Below are 18,624 nucleotides of genomic sequence, written 5' to 3' on the forward strand. Positions count from 1 at the left end.
CCATAGGACAACTGATTTTTTTCCTCAAACATACTGCCTATGGCATAGAAAACTGGGGAGATGGGGAGAAAACATCTTGCCATTAATGGTCAAAACTTAGTAAAAATATGTTTGAGTTATTAAACTTGAAAGAGAATTCTATTTTTAGCAGCTATAAAATCAGAATGCAAGGTAAATTCTAAGGGAGAGCGCTTACTGATATAAAATATTCAGTTACCTCCCCACTGAGATATTCAACAGAGTCATTATTTACTTCAACAATTTAATTGCAAAGGATAAACAGATGTTTGTTATTTTTACAAGCACTGTATTAAGACACTTCCTCTTCTACCAGTCAGTAAAAGTTACTACAGGGTATTAATTTTGACGGATTTTATTTTGCCTGACCTAGAACTCCTGGTAATGAAAAGCAGTGAAGGTAGGGGCATATTAAACATGATGTCAGGAAATGTTGATATCTGAAGACGAAGCTTTCATAATTTGAAGCAGTGGCTGTCTTTGTTGTTACTAAGGATATTTCAGCTGAGCTTAGTGCATTAGAAATGCTTCCCCTTCACTCATGAAAAGTCTATTACAGTGTCTGTTTCATTGTCATGATAATGATTGGTGTAAAAATTCACGCATATGGGTGGAAGTGTCACAGAAATAGAAACAGGATTATTCTGTTGAAAACTGTCATGATTCTAATAAGTTTATTTGAAAATAAAGGAGAAAACAGAAAGACTCGAATGACTTTTATATGTTCTCCCGTTAGGGCTGCTGTGTTATTACTCCAGCTTGAACAGTAGTAGCAATATGTTAAGTAAGATCTTGTAAGATGTGATTAAATAATGAAGCAAAAATGTCTGGTATTCGTTTTTTGAATTTATCCATTTAATTAAGGTCTTACCCTTGCCTGCACTGGAATTAGACTTTGAAAATGTCTAGCCATTGAAATAATTTTTAAATAAAAACTTCTCTTATTGATTCATTCTTAAAAAAATTACTTATTGTGGAAGTGCTGAGGGGCTGCTAACCAAGGTCTCCCATGTTCTAAGCATGGTTCTCCCACTGAGCTACATCTTAGCCCTGTAAGTCATTTTGATTACTATTAAGCTTCAAAAGCATATATTTTGTAGTCTGAGATTGCGGTATGGTCGAAGTTCACTTCACACACACACACATACACACACACACACACACACACGCTGAATCAATAACTAATGTCTTATTGTTTTAAGTGAGAAGGCACAGCCCAGGTGGAAGCCACACACACTTTTCATCCTTAAGGTCAAGCTCCAGAAAAATCTCCGGGAAAAACTCCAAATCTCTAATCTCCAGGTCCCAGCCAGAGCTGTTGCATTCTCCTTGAGTTCAAGGGCTGAGACTGTTTTTCCTCATTCACTTAACCTAACTTGCTACTCTTGTCAAGTTGTTTTCTGAAGGAAGAAATTCTTAGATTTCTTTTTCCAAGTTTGTGGCCATGTTTCTTTGTCCTCCCCTGTCCTATTCTAATTTGGGATCTTAAGACAATAAATTATTTTTTCCCAAACTCAAAGTACTACAAATTTATCCTGAATTTTAAAAGAAAATTTCTCTTTCTCACATTACAAATTGCTACTAATGTAAGTTTCCTGTCATATTGACTTTAAGGGAAAGGGTGATGGGGGTCGAACCTAGAACTTCCTACATAACATCTACCTTGACCAAGTCCCTAATTTAAAAACACATGAATTAAACGGGTAGTATTTATGTTTGTTATTAATTGCTTAGGACTTTTTCCATCCCAAGGCCTGCTCTAAGTCCTGAATACTAATCCTCTCCTGATTACTTCTTTTTCTTCTAGTTCTACACATTTGTTCAGTGGATTCTAGTGGAATCTTTCCTTGTGTGTATTGTGAACTTTAATTCACCCTTTGTGAGTCAAATCAGAAGTCTCTTTGCACCTATTGTGCTCCAACCCATTACACTGTGAGTAATTTTTCAATTAATTAATGATTTACATGTCATTCTATCCCAAAAGACCATGATTTTGCAACTCAAAAGTAAAACCCCATACATTTGCATTCCCAGCATGCCAGAGAGATCATAAGCAGTTGCTAAGTAACTACCTGATTTTATGCTAGAAAGTAGCAGCCAGTTTTCCTTAGAGCTGACAATGTGATGACCTAACATTTGTCTCCCATGTTTCCCATAGGGTTTGACCATCATGCTGCCTACGTTAGTAATTCTTGTGGGGTCTTGGGCAACACTGCAAGCTGACTTACTTTCTGACAAAAAGGGTAAAAATCTTCTATCTAATAATGTTTGGTTTTGATAAAGTATATTATGAAAAAAGATAATGGTATTTTCTCTGAAAAGCCATTCGATTGGGAAATTTTTATAAAACAGTATAAACTCTTGAGATTTTAAGGAAGCGGCATGGGCAGAAATGTAAATTCTATGCTGCAGTGGCAAATTCAATTCTAAGAGTAAATATGGGCAGTGTGGAAGAGGGCAGCCTCTGGAGGCCACATTTCAAACCCCACCTTTACCAGGACTTTCATAAAAGTCTTCACAAGAGGCAAAAGCAAACTTATACCATTTTTCTTTTCATTTCCCCCACTGAAACTTGTTGATCTAAGGGTTTGGTATAATAATGGAGGTTAAGAGGGGAAAACTGTTTGATGGCACCAGCCCAGCTCTGTCTAGAACTCTCTATAAAGACGGTATTCTCGTTCAGTACTGCCCTGCGCATAGCCCCTGTCCACATAATCACCAAACAATCGAAATGTACACAGTGCGCCTAGAAAAATGAACTTTGGGGTGTAGTTAGGTAATTTATATTTGAAAAGACACAGTAGCCAGTGGTTGCTGGAATAAGGTGAACTACATAGACAGTCCTGCATGTCAAACACAGCTGCAGAGTCAAGAAGGGCTTTTAAGGTCAATGGAAAACACTGACAATTCAGTATATGAATAAATTAAAGATTAGGTGTTTTATAATGTATGGTGTCGCCCTGGTTTGGGTGAAAAGTTTTAAGAAGTTGTTTAAACATACACCCAGATAAACATAACAAAATAAGATGTGGATTAATTTTTTTTTTACTTTCTTCTTATCGCTCATTATGTTTTACAGCATTTCTATAATAAGTTCTGATTCCTTAATTAAGTAAAATGTTTTATTGTGAAAGCAAATCCTTTTTTTCTACTCAGATACTTTAGACTATGGCTCATACTGAGAAATAAATACATTTACATCATGAATCACTGATCTTACAAATAAGTAGGTACTTTTATGCAATGGACACCGGATGTCCATGAGGCAACTTTTTACATGTTTATATACGTCTCTCTCAGTCCCTGGTGTGTTCGATTTATATTCTATACTATTCTGAAAAGAAAGGAAGGGAGCTTAGAGCTCCAGAAATTGTTATCACATACCATTCACTGGTTAGGAAGTTTACTGTGACAGCTACAGCTTTAATAAATAGCAATATGGTAGACTGTTCATATTCAATAAAACCATGCAAATATTCAGGTAATACCTGAAAAATGAACTAGCAATAACTTTAAAGAAACTTTTGCCAAATTACTTCTGTGTCATATATTCTCAGAAGCCACAACAAATCAGTATGTTATTTAATAATATAAATAATTAAAATATGTTAAGGATAGGGAATAGAGCTCAGTGGTACTATACCTGTCCCACATTCACTGGCCCTGAGTTTCACGCCCATTGCCATGCATAAAAAGTGCTCTTTATGGACAGCTGAACATCGCATCATTTGTTGCTGTTGTTTTTTTGAATCAATAGCTTTACTTCTGCCACCTGTCAATTTTACCATTAAAGCCACTGGAATAGCCCAAGTTCGTTTACACTGGGACCCAAACCCTGACCAAGAGCAAAGCAATGTTGATCTACAGTATCATGTGAAAATAAATGCTCCACAAGAAGATGACGTAAGTGCTGGGTCTGATGACAATTATTACGGAGAGTGAATATTCATTTTTAAACTGTATTTTATTCATAAAGTGAAATTCTTGATAAATAACAATCAATTACTAAAGATCTTCTTGTGTTACCAGTAGGATCTGTAAAATGAATTAGACCCATGTTTATTATTCAAAATGAAACAGTAGCATAAAAGGCTTTATCTTGAGAAAAATTCTCTCTCTCTTCTCTCTGTGTGTATTCTCTTTCTCCCTTTCTCTCTCTCTCTCCTCTGTGTGTGTGTGTGAGAGAGAGAAAGAATGTACACATGTGTGTTATGCACTTGTCATGTGCATAACACGTGTGTCTTTGTGTGTGTGCATGCTTGTGCGTGTGCAGGAGTTTGAAGGCCACAGGTTGACTCTTTCCTTGATTCTTCTTCAAGACCTCTTTTTTTTTTTGAGAGAAATCTCTCATTGAATTGCAAAGTCATCAATTTGACTAGGCTTCAATAATCCACCTATCTCTGCCCTACCCCAGTGTTGGAATTGCAGGAGCATGTTGCTATGTGCTTGAATTTTACATATGTTTTAGGGACCCAAACTGAAGTCGTGTTCACTGACATTGTGTGCATTGACTGAGCCATCTTCCCAACTATTTACCAATATTTGAAGTGTAATGTATTTGGTAGTACAGCTTATATAGCTCCTGAAATGTCACTAAAACTTGAAGAAAGTAGTGAGAAAAATAGTACAAGGTAAAGGTATAAGCTTGGAAAACCCAAGGTAAAGGCCAAGTTCATTCACTACCTTTGCTTACATCCTCAAGTCTTGATTTCTTGGATTCATGATAAGGATATGCTAACACACCTGCTGTGTATCATTTTGTAGTAAAGTGAAAGAAAGGGAGATATAATTTGTATTAACCACTTTGGAGTAAACATAGAATTTTAAAGAATTCCCTGTCAAGAAGTTTTTCTTAGAAAGGACACTGGCATTAGAGATGAGAATCAAGGAACTTGAACCTTAAATACAATATGTTGTTTGTCATTAAAAGCAGAATATGTTCACATGTCATTGAGAAACTATATTAATATTACAAAGCCCCTTTCTTAAGAAAATTACTTCATTCCGTTTTATTTATTATTTTCAAAGTGGAGTAAAAGGCCTATTTGATTAATGTTGCTTTCTCTTATGTGCCACGACTGGTGGATTTTATTTTAGTATAGTACCAGGAAGACTGACAGCAAGTATGTGGCCCCTCTGCATGATGGCTTTGCAGCTAGTGTGAGAAGCATCCTAAAGAGAAGCCACGTTTCCCTGGCCAGCAGTTGGGTTTCTGCTGAACTCAAAGCTTCACCAGGTAAAGGCGGCATGGGACATCCAAATTTCATATTTTACACTTTTCAAAATGGGAAAGAAAGCAATCCACTTTTCTTTAGTCCAGCACCACACCTTCCAATCTCCTTCATAGCACCCATATTCTAACCACAACTGCCATAGGCCATCCAGGTCCACCTGTTGCATCCCTACAAGCACACCCCTGTATCTACACTGGCCTCCAAGGAACACTGGGAATTCTAATACACATAAGCAGAGATAGCTCTGGTTAAACATTTTAACACAGATAGACACAAGCACAAGAGGGAAACAAAAGGAGGAGACTGACCATCAGATCCTGGGATATGTGACTTCCTAAATCATATACATCTTAGCCCCATGTCTATGATTGTTTTTCAAGTCTTCCTCCTATCTACATCATTAGAGAAGAAGATCCTACCCCCTTTATTATTAGTCAGCTTTCTTTTGACTATATCAAATATGTAAGATAATACTCTTATTTTGGCTTCTGCTTTCGGTGGAGGTTTCCACCCATGACCTATCAGGCCTAATTTTAGTCTGTGTAACAACACAGTAGAAAATTCTAGAAGCAGGTGGTAGAAGTTTATAGCCAGGAAGTGAAAGGGAACCATGAAAAGGGCAAGGGTTCAAATATCATTCCCTTTAAAGATTTGTCCCCTAAAACTTCCCCAAAGGCCCCCAATTCAGAAAGGGTTCTCTACTTCCCAACTACATCATAGGCTGCAGAATAGTCTTTAACAAATAGAACCTGGTGCACACTTAACCAAAACCCCTGAACTGTGTTGGTAACAACACAGATGCTTTTATTTACTCATCATTTTATTTCTTGGGTTGGAACTGGGTAACTGCTGACTTACTTTGACATCACATAGACTGTGTGGATGTTTAATATGTGGACACATGCATACATGCATGTATGCACACACAGAGTGAGGAGAAAAGCCCTGTATCCATAGGCTACACATTCATGGATTCAACTAAATGTGGATCAAAAGCACTCTATGACAAAAGCATTGAAGCATCCATATTGCTCATGAACACATCGTTTCAAGCCACTATTTTTTGAATAAGACACTTTAGCAACTATTTATTAAGTGCTTACATTAAGTATTCTAAGTTATCTAGAAAGGATTTAAACTAGGTCAGAGACTATGTAAGTTATATGCAAGATAGCATCATATAAGATGCCATCTTAGTATGGGGGGAATGTTCTAGAACAGATACCATAGATACAGAGGCATGATTTTATAGATACATGTGTCTACGTCGTATATAATGTACATATATATATATATATATATATATATATATATATATATCTCATAAAGCAAAACTAACCAGTTTTCTGTCTCCAACCTCCATATGGTAATAGGAGGCACTTTCCTCTCCTTCCCTCTCTCTGTTAATTGAAAGACATTCAATGACAGTGAGAAAAGTTAATCTATAGTTGTTTTAAGAAAAAAATAAAAACCCATCCATCATTCAGGGTTTCCTCTTTAAGGAGGTTCTCCCTGTCCCTAGCCCCCAAAATAATTTTCCCCTCCTTTAAGGAACAACAGCAAGTTTATTTGATAGAGTACTCTGGGTAGCATGAACATAACTTGGGGAAGTCCAGGGCAAATCTTTGAAATCTCCTCCGATTTTAAGTCATGGTATGTTAAGGAGACTGGCAGGCTGACATACACTCTTCTCTAATGTAATGGTAAGATCTTGGGGTATTGTCAAAATGCATCTCCTGAACAGCAGTCCATGCAATTCATGAGGCATAGATACCAAGGAATGGCTCATATGATTCAAGACGGAAGGGCATTCTGGAGAGATTCCTTGACCTAACCTCTCATTGACAGCTTGAAAAACTGGAATTCAGCCATTACAGGGGGAAATGCCTCATAGTCAGGTACTGACAAATATAGCACTGCAGTGCTGAAGCTGTTGGACACATGACCCCAGCCTTGAACTTTCAAATATCTGTTGCACTGACACGCCCCCACGTCTTCCGCTAACACAGCCACGAAGTTCTTTCAGGTCAAACCCTGAGGCTCTATAGCTCTAGTTTCATTTCTCCAGTACATTTGCCCTTTGCAAATGAGTTTCTATAAATGGATGTTCGTGGTCACTCACAGTCAATAGTATTCCAAGCAAAAGCACAAAATTCATAAGCCATTAAGGCAATGTTTTATTCTTTTTATTTGTGGTCGCCTAGGGTCTTCTGGAACCTCGGTTATGAATTTGACGTGTTCCACAAACACTGTCGTGAGTAGTCACACCCACTTGAGGCCATACCAAGTGTCTCTTCGCTGCACCTGGCTTGTTGGCAAAGATGCCCCTGAAGACACACAGTACTTCCTATACTATAGGTCAGTATCTATTTTTACTTATGCAAATTATCCATTTCCTCTTCCCTTATAAAAACTCATGGGTATTCCAATTTAGGTTTGGTGCTTGGACTGAAGAATGCCAAGAATACAGCAGAGATACACTGAACAGAAATACTGGATGTTGGTTTCCCAGGACGTTTATCAACAGCAAAGGGTTTGAGCAGCTTGCAGTACATGTTAATGGCTCAAGCAAGCATGCTGCAATCAAGCCCTTTGATCAGCTGTTCGCTCCACATTCCATTGGTAAGCCAGACTTAACTCAACGTTGGAATAATGGAAGAGCACAATCTTGGTACTGGAAAGGGTCTTGCTACTTTTCAAATATTAAACAACCATATAATCAACATGGAAAAAAAAACTGAGGCAGTCATCCAACCTTTAACTCACCTTAAATGTTTGACTGGATGATTTGGCAATGTAGCGACCTGTTCTGGCCATGAGAAGATGTTTAGTGGCCTTCCTAGCCCCATCCATGAATTTTCTAACTCTTTTCTTTCCTGATGGTTCCCCTCTCCTAGTTGTGACTATTCAAACTTCAAACATATCCTATTGAGGGCAGAGTTCTCCCCTTTTGAGAATAACTGCACCAGGAAAAGTCATAGCAGTGCTTATCTGTTCAGGCTGCTATCATGAAATGTGTGTCTACAAGTCTTATACTAGATTGTACCCAGAACAGTTCTGAGGTTCTTCCCCAAGGTGTGGCCCTTCTGCAGTCCAAAGGTATTCATTCAGCTTCTCCATCCTGTGACTCCTCCTTCAAAGTTAATCATCTCCAGTTTTTATTGGGTCTTTGTAGTGGTTTGGATTCATCTCTAGACTTTTAGACAATATGTACACAGGTCTCTTTCTCCTCCACCCTCCTCTTTGCTTCCCCACTCTTTTATTTTTCTTCATATGTGTATGTGCGCTGTATGCGTATTTGTGCAGGTGTGCTGGTCCATGCAGAAGCCTGGGATTGCCATCACAATATCTTCCTCACTTGCTTCTCTGCTTTATTTTGTAGGGCACAGAGACTTTCACTGGATCTGGAACTTGCCATTTTTGTTAGACTAAGCCCTAGGATCTACTTATCTCTACTACCCAACCTCCAACCCCAGCTCTGGGGTTACTGCTGTTTTCACCTGGGTGCTGGGAATCCAAACTCAGGTTCTGACACCAGTATGGAAGTATTTTACTCCTGTATAGATTTATTTAGCTTAATCTGTTCTTTTTATGTAGAAGCTTCTTTTTCTATATGACAAAACAGAACAACAATAACAAAAAATAAATAAATACTGAAACCAGAAAGGAGTAGTGATTTACCCAGAGCTATCCCTCTCCTGGGAAAAGGATATGGTGCAAATGGTCCATGTTTTGTCCATGAGCACAGTCTAACTTGGAAAGTTAAAGGGATGCTGGGTACACCTTGCAATGAGCTAACAGAGGAAAGGTGTCAATTAGTCCCTTCCATCTGGAGTAGTGATTTTGTTCTTTATGTGTGTAGATCTATTCAGTGAGCCATACCAAAAACCTCTTGGGAAGCCACTCACTTCCTGTGGCTTTGAGATTAGTTGATTGAGACTTAATGGTAAACCTTGAAAAAGCATATCTTAGAAATGGTGGGTTGGGGCTATCAGCCCTGATCATTGGGTTTTCAGAATTGCCACTGACCTATCTCTTCTCTTCTCTAGATCAAGTAAATCCTCCAAGGAATGTCACAGTTAAACTTGAAGAAACTTCTCTTTATATCCAATGGGAGAAACCAGTTTCTGCCTTTCCAGTCCATTGCTTTAACTACGAATTGAAAATTCACAACACAAAGAATGGCTACTTTCAGGTAATTTTAAAAATCATTCCTTTTTTCTATATTAGACACCCATTATTTGTGAAACATTTAAAACAGTGGCTCTCACTCTTCCTAATGCTGTGGCCCTTTAATACAGTTCCTCATGTTGTGGTGACACCCAACCACAAAGTCGTTTTCATTGTTGCTAAATAACTGTAATTTTGATACCGTTATGAGACCTAATGTAAATATTTTTGGATATAGAGGTTTGTCAAAGGGGTTGCAACCCACAGTTTGAGAGCTGCTGCTTTAAACCTAGTGACTGGCTTTGGGTATTTTTAAGTATCAACAAAGTCAATGTTGACTTACACCTGCCCTAGGTATTACAGAAATAAATCAAATCTTACATTACTTTCATTTTGAAAGGACATAATTTGAGTTGAAAATAATATAAAGATAAAATGAAACCCATTTGTAAGAGCTTTGCTAAAAATACAAATGATACAACTACTGGGGAAAATGGGAAGGCAAGTTTTCCAAAAGTTAGAATTATCATAAGAGCCTGTGGTTCTCCTTTTAGGTATATATGCAAATGATTTCAGAACAGGGTCTCAAAAAGATATTTGGGCACCCATGCTCACAACAGCATTACTCACAATAGCCAATTGTGAAGAGCTGAAGCAGCCTCCATATTCATTAACACATGAATGTAGTCAGGTTTGGTGGCACACATCTGTGACTCCAACACCCAGGAAGGAGGCTGAGATAGGAATGGTGTAAATTTGAAGATAGTTTGAACTATATAGCAAGATTCTTACCTAAAAACAAACAAGCCAAATCCAAGGTTCTACAGAATATGAATAGAAAAACAAAATGTATTGCCGGGCAGTGATGGTGCCCACTGCCTTTAATCCCAGCACTCGGGAGGCCGAGGTGGATCTCTGTGAGTTCAAGGTCAGCCTGGTCTATAGAGCACGATACCGGACAGGCTCCAAATCTGCACAAGGAAACCTTGTCTTGAAAAACCAAAAGAAAAAAGAGAAAAAGAGAAAAGAAAAACAAATATGATATATATTAATATATACAAAGAGACAATATTCAGTCTTTGAAAGGAAACTCTGATACACGCTACAATATGAATGAACCTAAGGACAGCAAGCAAAGTGAAATAAGCAGATCACAAAGGACAAATGTATATGATTCTGCCTGTGTGAGATGCCAAGGTTAGTAAAACACATATAAATAGAAATTAGCACAATGGCTATCAGGAAATGGGGAATGGAAAATGAGGAACCATTGTCTAATGAAAACAGAGTATCCAGATTGTGAATTTTTGATCACTGGGTGATGGGAATTGAAGAGAGGGGTTCATACATGCAGAGTACGAGACACACCCTCAACCAGCAACTTCAGACACGCAAGATGAAAACAGTGTTGTAGTCTGGTTGCACAATAGCATGGCTGTTTAACATTTTTGGGCTGCACACTTGACAATGGTGCAGGTGGCATATCTTACACCCATGGAGTTTTATTATGTTATTTTATGCCTTGTCCACAATAACTTGCATAATTACGTTTCCTGTTTTAGTGACAATTAAGCCCCATCCCCCAAAAAAGATGAATAATTTCTCAGTCATGAAGGTAAAGAAAAAACATAGAGGTTGGGATTCAACCTCATGTCCTACAAATAAAAGAAATGGAAGAACCTGTGAGACACCCCAGCTGGTGAAGGCATTTGCTGCTAAGCATGCTTTCTTGAGTTCAATTCCTGGAGCCCACAAGGTGGAAGAAGAGAAGAGACAGCCTCAAGTTATCCTCTCACCTCCATATCCATGCTGCGGCATACATAATACATATACACAAACAAATAAATGCAAAAATAAGTAACAGAAACAAAGAAAACACAGTTTAATTAAATTTAACCACTACCTACTAATAGGTTTCTTAGGAAAATACATAAAGAGAAATAAGGCCTTGTTTTGTAGTCTGAAATAAACTAATTCATATGTTGTATTAATTTTAAATTATGTGCTATATCATGGGGGAACACTATTTTCATATGATCTGCCAAGCAGGTAATTCACATAAAAATAAATGGGCATGGGCCTAGAGAGATGGCTCAGTGGTTAAGAGCATTGACTGTTCTTCCAGATGACCCAGGTTCAATTTCCAGCACCCACATGGTCTCTTATAACTGTCTGGTTCCTCACACAGACGTACATACAGATATATATAGAGAGAGTAGGCAGATCAGTGAGAAGCCATGTAGCTGCCAGAGGAGACAGATGCCGAAATTTTGCCTGGTAAGCCACAGCCACATGGCGATACACAGATTAATAAAAATGGATTAATTTAAGACATAAGAGCTAGCAAGAAAGATGCTTAAACTATTGACCAAACACTATTGCAAATAATATAGTTTCCGTCTGATTATTTTAAATCTGGACTGCTGGGAAACAAATGAGCAGCCTCTGCCAACAGCATACCAACACAATAAAAATAAATAAATTAAATAAAAATAAATAGACATAGAAGATGAGTCCTGCTCTGGTAAATGGCATCAGAGTACAGAAGAGAGGGGGGGAAAACAACCTTATTTGCTTCTACAGCATGGAGCTGAATGCAGCCTGAGCAGAGGTGGAACATCAGACAGAAACTTGCCTACTGAAGTAAAAAGAGAAGGACATGATAAGATATGTTTCCAGAAATATTCTTGTGAAGCATTGGCTTTCTCTTGTAAATTTCTAATCTGCCATAGATTAACAGTTTTATAAAATAAATTCATAAGGATCAGCTAGGAAACAAACAAAACAAAACAAATACAGCCAAAGATATAAACATGCAAACCAACTGATCATGTGCTTGGATGTTACAGTCATGTCCAACGGTTCTCCATTTCTAAACAGTGCTCTCGCTTGTCTGCACAGATCTTATCATAGACCAGCAATCAGCACTTCCTGACTTGTACCAGTCCACAACCACACTGTGCCTGCTAGGGTGTACCAGAGGCTCGAGACTGCATACTTCCTTCAGTTAAGTGGTAGTGACTGAGTTGGCCTCCACACAAGCTAACACTAGACTTGTAACTCTAATGAAATAGGAACTTCAGAGTAGCTCTGTAAGGTTTTTACTAAAAGCTGAAGAGCGTCTACTTTAAAACTATGGTCATGGACAATGAGCAGCATCAAAGGATTTTACACGATCGAGAAATGTAGCATTTACAGGGTAGAAGGGTAATCTTGGTGGCAGTGTGAAAGTTGGATGTGAGGGGGGAAACATGTGGCTACAGAGATGTGAGCTATTAGGACCATCCAAGCAATAAAGCAGAAAGCCTACACAGGGTGTGGCCATCGGGCAGGGATGAACAGGCACAAAATACACACTGTTTAGTACTATGACTTACCAATGAGGAAGGACAAGGTAACGGAGATTAAGTACGGTGTTGAAGATGACTCCAATTTTTCCATAGGAAACATTCTGTCTACACATTTCACCTAGTCCTTCAGCTGGCCATTTTATATATTTTAGTTACAAGATCACCTTCTCCCTCAGGGTAACTGCCAAGACCTCACACAGGAACAGTGCAGAATAAACTCATGACTATGCCCTCTTGATTTTAGATTACTTGCTAAATAATGAGTCACATTACCTACATGAGATCTCCCATGCCGGTGTTCTGCAAAAATTGTATGCCTAGGCATTATTATAATGTTAATTTTTCCCATTTAGATGGAAAAACTGGCCACCAACAAATTCATTTCAAAAATTGATGATGTTTCTACATATTCTATTCAAGTGAGAGCAGTTGTGAGCTCATCTTGCAGAGTATCTGGAAGCTGGGGCCAGTGGAGTCAACCTATTTATGTGGGTGAGTTCCTGTTGTGTATTTAAAAGCAGTGGCAACAGATAATCCTGGAAAGTGCACTTGTTCATTCAAGTCTTGAAATGGCTTCATCTTTACCCTGCCTCATCTTTCATCCATCTACTGTGTCTTCAACTAGTTACAAGTATTCTAGTAAAGAGTGTCCTACTGTCTCCCTAGCACAGCCCTTCCCAGGACTATTTTGCTCAATTATTTTTATTTAGATTTTTCCATTTTGACTTCTGTTCATATTGAGTGTGTATATGTGTGCATGCATGAGTGTGTGCCATATGTACCTGTGTGTAAATATGCAGGTATGTGCAATGTGTGTGTCTATAAAGATAAAGGAGGATGTTGAGATCCTATTCTATCACTCTCTGCCTTGTTTGCTTGAGACAGAGTCTCTTGTTGAACCTGGAGCTAGGTTGGTATGCAGTAAGCCCCAGAAATTCTCACACCTATGCCCTCAACAGTGCTGTGCTCGCATGTCTCCATGCAGCCATGCCCAGCTTTTCATATGGGTGTTGGGAAATTGAACTCAGTCCCTTACGCTTGTACAGCAAGCGCTCTTACATGCTGAGGCATCTCCCCAGCCCCTATCTTATCATTTAGAGTACACTTTTTATTTTCAGATAATTGCAGGTTCATAAGCTGTGGAAAGAAACAGAGATCCAGTCTTTCTTTGACCTAGTTCCTCCCAAGTGGCAGCATCTTGCAAAATCTATAGTATAATTTTAAAACTACAGAATTGGCATTGGTGAACATCCATCTTTCTCAGAGGCTTAGAATTTAATGCATAATTATTTGTTTATGTTTGGTCTTATGCAGTGTTAGCATTCACATCACAGCTCAGTCAAGATGCCAAGTTGTGTATCATAAGCTTGTTCCTTTTAGCTGTTTGAAACACACCCATTCTCTTTTGCTCTTCATCTCCAGGCCTTGGAAAGGTCCACATCACCATAATTTTGCCATACTCACATGTGAATTTATTTATTTGTTTCTTTTTAAAATGATTTTAAAATTAAACAATATTAGGGTCCATCAAACTTTTAACCTTGCAGACAGTAAGTCCATCTAGTAATCTGGGCAGTTCTTAGGCATGTGTGTTGGTTTTACACCTATTTTTATTTGTGATCAAATTGACTGGTTTATTTGGCAAATAAAATGCGTACCATACATGACAAATGACTGGGAATGGGTAGTAACCATGGAGGAAGGGGTGCATTTCTTGGATAAAGGAAATTACTGGTATATGTAGATAATTGCAAAACACCATCCTAGATGATTTTCATATAGTCTCTTAGTTAAATTTACCAAGAAACGCATTCTTCAGATAAGGATGTATATTTGGAATACTTGGGTGCTTTGCTTACCTCTACAAGCATCCAAGATGGGGTGAACCCTACATTAATATTTAGGGCTCAGTCTCTTAGCACCCTGTCATGGTGTGACAGGACCCTACCTGCTGCAAGGTGCTTAGCAAATTAGCCTGGCATAGAGGACTCTGTGGTTCTAGCTGGTTATATTACCTCTTACAAAACCCAAGGGATCTTCCTGAACAATTTGGACAGCATACTTAAAGAGAAATTTATTTCGGGCACATGCTAAAATTTCCTATTACAGTAATTTATTCACTCGGGCTGCAGGGTGGGTCATCTGGAAATTCTTGGGCAGCGAACCATTTGCCGGTGTGGTTGTGAGCCAGTGCTGATGTGACCGGGTATTTTTCCAGGGGAGAGAGGAATGGTGGAAGGGCTCGAAAGGTGAAACACTGATCTGAGTCTCGAGAATTCTGCTCCTAACTCCTGTAGCATACCCTACAGTTGTTCAATGTACAAATAATACTGCCTCGTTCGGTGTCCGGCAGCACTGGTGTGTGTATGTGTGTGTGTGTGTGTGTGTGTGTTTGCAGAGTGGCATCAGCATCATGAGCTTCCTGGGGAGAGGAACTGAAAGGCAAGCAGAGGGAACCGAAAGATGGACAGACTCACCTACCTCATAATTCTTCTGAGGTGAATCTTCCTGACCCTCCCTTTCTCCCCAGCTGAAATAAGCTGACCTGGTACACACAAGACCTCTCTCAAAAACACTTCATTTGAACAAATAAAACTTGCTCTGTGCCCCAAGAGAGAACAAAGTTTCACTAGTCTTAGGGACTTTGAAACTAGATCTATTAATTTTGTCAAATCCTGTGATAGACACTTCTTTTATTTGTACTCCATGGAGTCCTTTTACAGATATGTTTTATGTGTTTCTTAAGTGCGCAACCCTCATTGATCTGAAGTGTTGATGTTTCTCATTGTTGTCTCTACATTGCAACCTAAACAAATTTGGGGGGATAAGTGGCCTCAGGTCAGAATCCCGACTAAGAAATCAGTAGGGTTTGCTGAGCACTTGAGTCTTGAAGTTATAGTTTGTGTTGATTATTGACACTTTAGAACTCAAGAGGGTGAGGAAGCAGCAGTAGGCAAAATCAGATCTGTAGCCATGACTCTGCCGGGACGTAGTTCAATGATCCAAGTCAGAGATGGCTAGGTAATCAGAGGACACAGTTCAATGCTGAGAAGAATTCTGAGAATAAACTCGGGCTGTAAGAGGGAGGATAGACTCTGCCACCCCATGGGGGACTGAGTGAAGGAGCTTGCTAGTCTGGGTTTTACTACTCCAACCTAATTCCTAACACCTGACCTTTCTGGACCTCAGTTTCCTCGCCTATAGAAGTGATGCTTCATTTTTTGGTAGCTTCTAACTCTGCCATTCTTCAAGCTCTGGCTCCACTTTCCAACATTCATTACCAAAGGCCTGGGAGTAAGATTGTGATCCATCTGAAGAGTTTATTTCAAGCTTGCTGTTAACTTATTATTCATTTCCCACTCTCCCTCTCTCTTACTGTTTCCAGAATAACTGCCTCCTGGTTTGGATCTGGCCTCATTAGATTTTCCCGCACCCAGGTGCACCTCATTGTCATTTGCTACTGCAAATCCTATTTCATTTATTGCCACCCGTTTCATGAAGACGAGCTGATTAATATTAGTGCTTACCTTATAAATCCATCCTTTCTGGAATTTACTACCCTGCTCAGCGTAGGATCATTAGTGAATTTAATCAATGCAGACTCTCCGTTTTCATCAAGATGATTAATAAACATAGTAGGAAGTCCAAGCCCCTCAGGGACATTGTGCATGGCTCTTCCTTACCCCTGGAGGCTGCGGTAATAATTAAGCTCAGCTTGCAGTCTCTCAGGCAGTTTTGCTGCTGTGTTCATTTCCTTCAGACACTCTTCCACCTCTCCTACCTTGCCTTATAAATGGCCCTGGGAGCCCTCCTGGATTTTCACTACCAGGCTCAACTGAAATATCATCCCGTGCCTTTGATAGTATGTTTACCCCATTGTTTTAATTAAGGTAAGGAAATGGTAGCCTGAAGATAATAAATGACTCAGTCATTGTCAAATAGCCAAGAAGTAATTATTAATGTATAATTTCCCCAAATAAGTGCCATATGAACCAATTAGCAAATTAGAATAGTTTAACTAATTAACCCATTATAGAGCCCAAGGCTACTTCATGAAGAATGAGACACAGGGAATTGGATTGATGATGGTGGGAGCTGGGCTTGCGGGAGGTGGCTTCCATTCTGGTTGGCAAGGTCCTTGGTCAGTCCAACAAGCACAGGGGATGTAGATGCAGTGAGCAGTAAATAAACTCTGTCTGTCTCCTTGAGGTTTGCCTTGAATCTGCCCTCTTGCCTTGGGATTTTCAGAGTATAGATTCTTTTCCTTCCTTCCTTCCTTCCTTCCTTCCTTCCTTCCTTCCTTCCTTCCTTCCTTCCTTCCTTCCTTCCTTTCTTCTCTCTCTTTTTCTCTCTCTCTGTCTCTGTCTGTGTATCTCTCTCTCTCTCTCTCTCTCTCTCTCTCTCTCTCTCTCTCTCTCTTAAGTAAACGAAAGTAGCAGTTTTATCAGTATTCCTTATCAACTGCCCTCAGGCAGCGGGCTTCTGCTTTAAGAGCTGAACTTCCTAATTTCAAGTTCTTTCTCCTTCTCAAACTAGAAGTTCCTAATTGTTCTGTTCTGTTCTTATCTCTGCCATCTGTTTACTAAAAATCTTTGTGTCCTGGACTCTGGTCTCTGAAACTTACTGTTTTTTTGTTTTGTTTTGTTTTTTCCACATCTTCTTCTCTTTTCCACTCTGTGACCTTCTGATACAGACTGTGGAGCAAGCAGTACTTCTCTATGGAAAATGAGAGTGTTGGCTGCACTTATTTGTAGCTGTGCCCTTGGTAAGAGGTTAGACTGACAATCACTGGACGCCCCCTTTCATGTCAACAATGGGTTTGCTTCACCCTCACTGAAGACTGTATCTGCCAGTCTGGACCTGGTATTACTAGAAGTCTGTGAAAACATGTGCTTTCCAAAAGCTTTCTTCAGGCTTAAGATGGATGCACTTATGCACTTATGGGGGGGAGCAGAACAAGAGTCAACCACACCAGCTTTCACATCACGCAGTCAGCAGTGTGGTCACTGTCCACAGGGTGACTGCTGCTGTCTTCGGGAAAAATCCCTCAGCAACAAAGACATGCTACTCATTGGAGGGCTCAACTTGCGTTTTCCTGCTATATGTGAGTTAGTGTGTGTGTGATATATGTGGGGATCACAGCAAAGCAAAAACCAACGTGGCATATATGAGTGCGGGCTGGATGGAGGGAAGACTTTCTTCTTTGACTTGGTGTTTATCACAGAGGTGTGAAGCAATTTACCTCTACCTGAAACGTACGGTCTCAAAAGCTGGGAGGAGATGGGGGTTATGTTATAGCATTGAGTGCATTTCCTTCATGCTTTACAGCCTATCAGAGAACCCCAAGCTCTAGTTCTTGCTCCTTCTTTCTTCTGTGCCTTAGGTTTCTCCCAGGCTCCTCTTCATCTGTCTGTCGTTTTGCTTTTCTCTGTCTCTCTCCTTAGTCCCAGCCCTTTCTTCTTAAATTCTCGCATTGTGGTAAGACAAGGCAACAACCAGGAAAGGGAAGAAGAAAGGGAAAATAGGTACAAAAAAAAAAAAAAAAAAAAGAGCCAGCTTCACTTTCTTTGGGCTTCCAAAAAGACTTCTGCTGATTCAAAGCCTCATGAGGTAAGAGAAGGTGGGGGGTGGGGGGGAAGCTCTGGGTAAACACAGAGGGAAAAGATGCTTGGTGAGGAAAGCAGGCGGCACAGTAGCGACAATGAAAACCCCCAGAGAGACTACTGTACACCTGTGGCTTCGGGTTTTTCTTTGAAAGCGGGGGATTTCAGCTGGTAGACCCTGTAGTAGAGGCAAACTGCTTCCTTTGACTCAGGCTTCTGTGGTTTCAAGGCTGGATGAATCTTGCCTGG

The 18,624-nt window shown here is 39.5% G+C and overlaps 1 protein-coding gene across 1 annotated transcript in view; it reads left to right on the forward strand.

Moving 5' to 3' along the window:
* The first annotated feature begins 2,188 nt into the window (after nucleotides 1-2,188).
* Nucleotides 2,189-18,624, forward strand: part of Il5ra (interleukin 5 receptor subunit alpha) — a 30,434-nt gene continuing 13,998 nt past the window's right edge. Inside the window, exons 1-7 of the mRNA XM_057787961.1 lie at nucleotides 2,189-2,261; nucleotides 3,776-3,921; nucleotides 5,116-5,254; nucleotides 7,457-7,610; nucleotides 7,687-7,874; nucleotides 9,302-9,447; nucleotides 13,126-13,264. Of these exons, the coding sequence (XP_057643944.1) occupies nucleotides 2,189-2,261; nucleotides 3,776-3,921; nucleotides 5,116-5,254; nucleotides 7,457-7,610; nucleotides 7,687-7,874; nucleotides 9,302-9,447; nucleotides 13,126-13,264 (985 nt within the window). The remainder of the gene's footprint in view (nucleotides 2,262-3,775; nucleotides 3,922-5,115; nucleotides 5,255-7,456; nucleotides 7,611-7,686; nucleotides 7,875-9,301; nucleotides 9,448-13,125; nucleotides 13,265-18,624) is intronic.

Source organism: Chionomys nivalis, chromosome 1 (genome assembly GCF_950005125.1).
Source record: "Chionomys nivalis chromosome 1, mChiNiv1.1, whole genome shotgun sequence".
NCBI lineage: Eukaryota > Metazoa > Chordata > Mammalia > Rodentia > Cricetidae > Chionomys > Chionomys nivalis.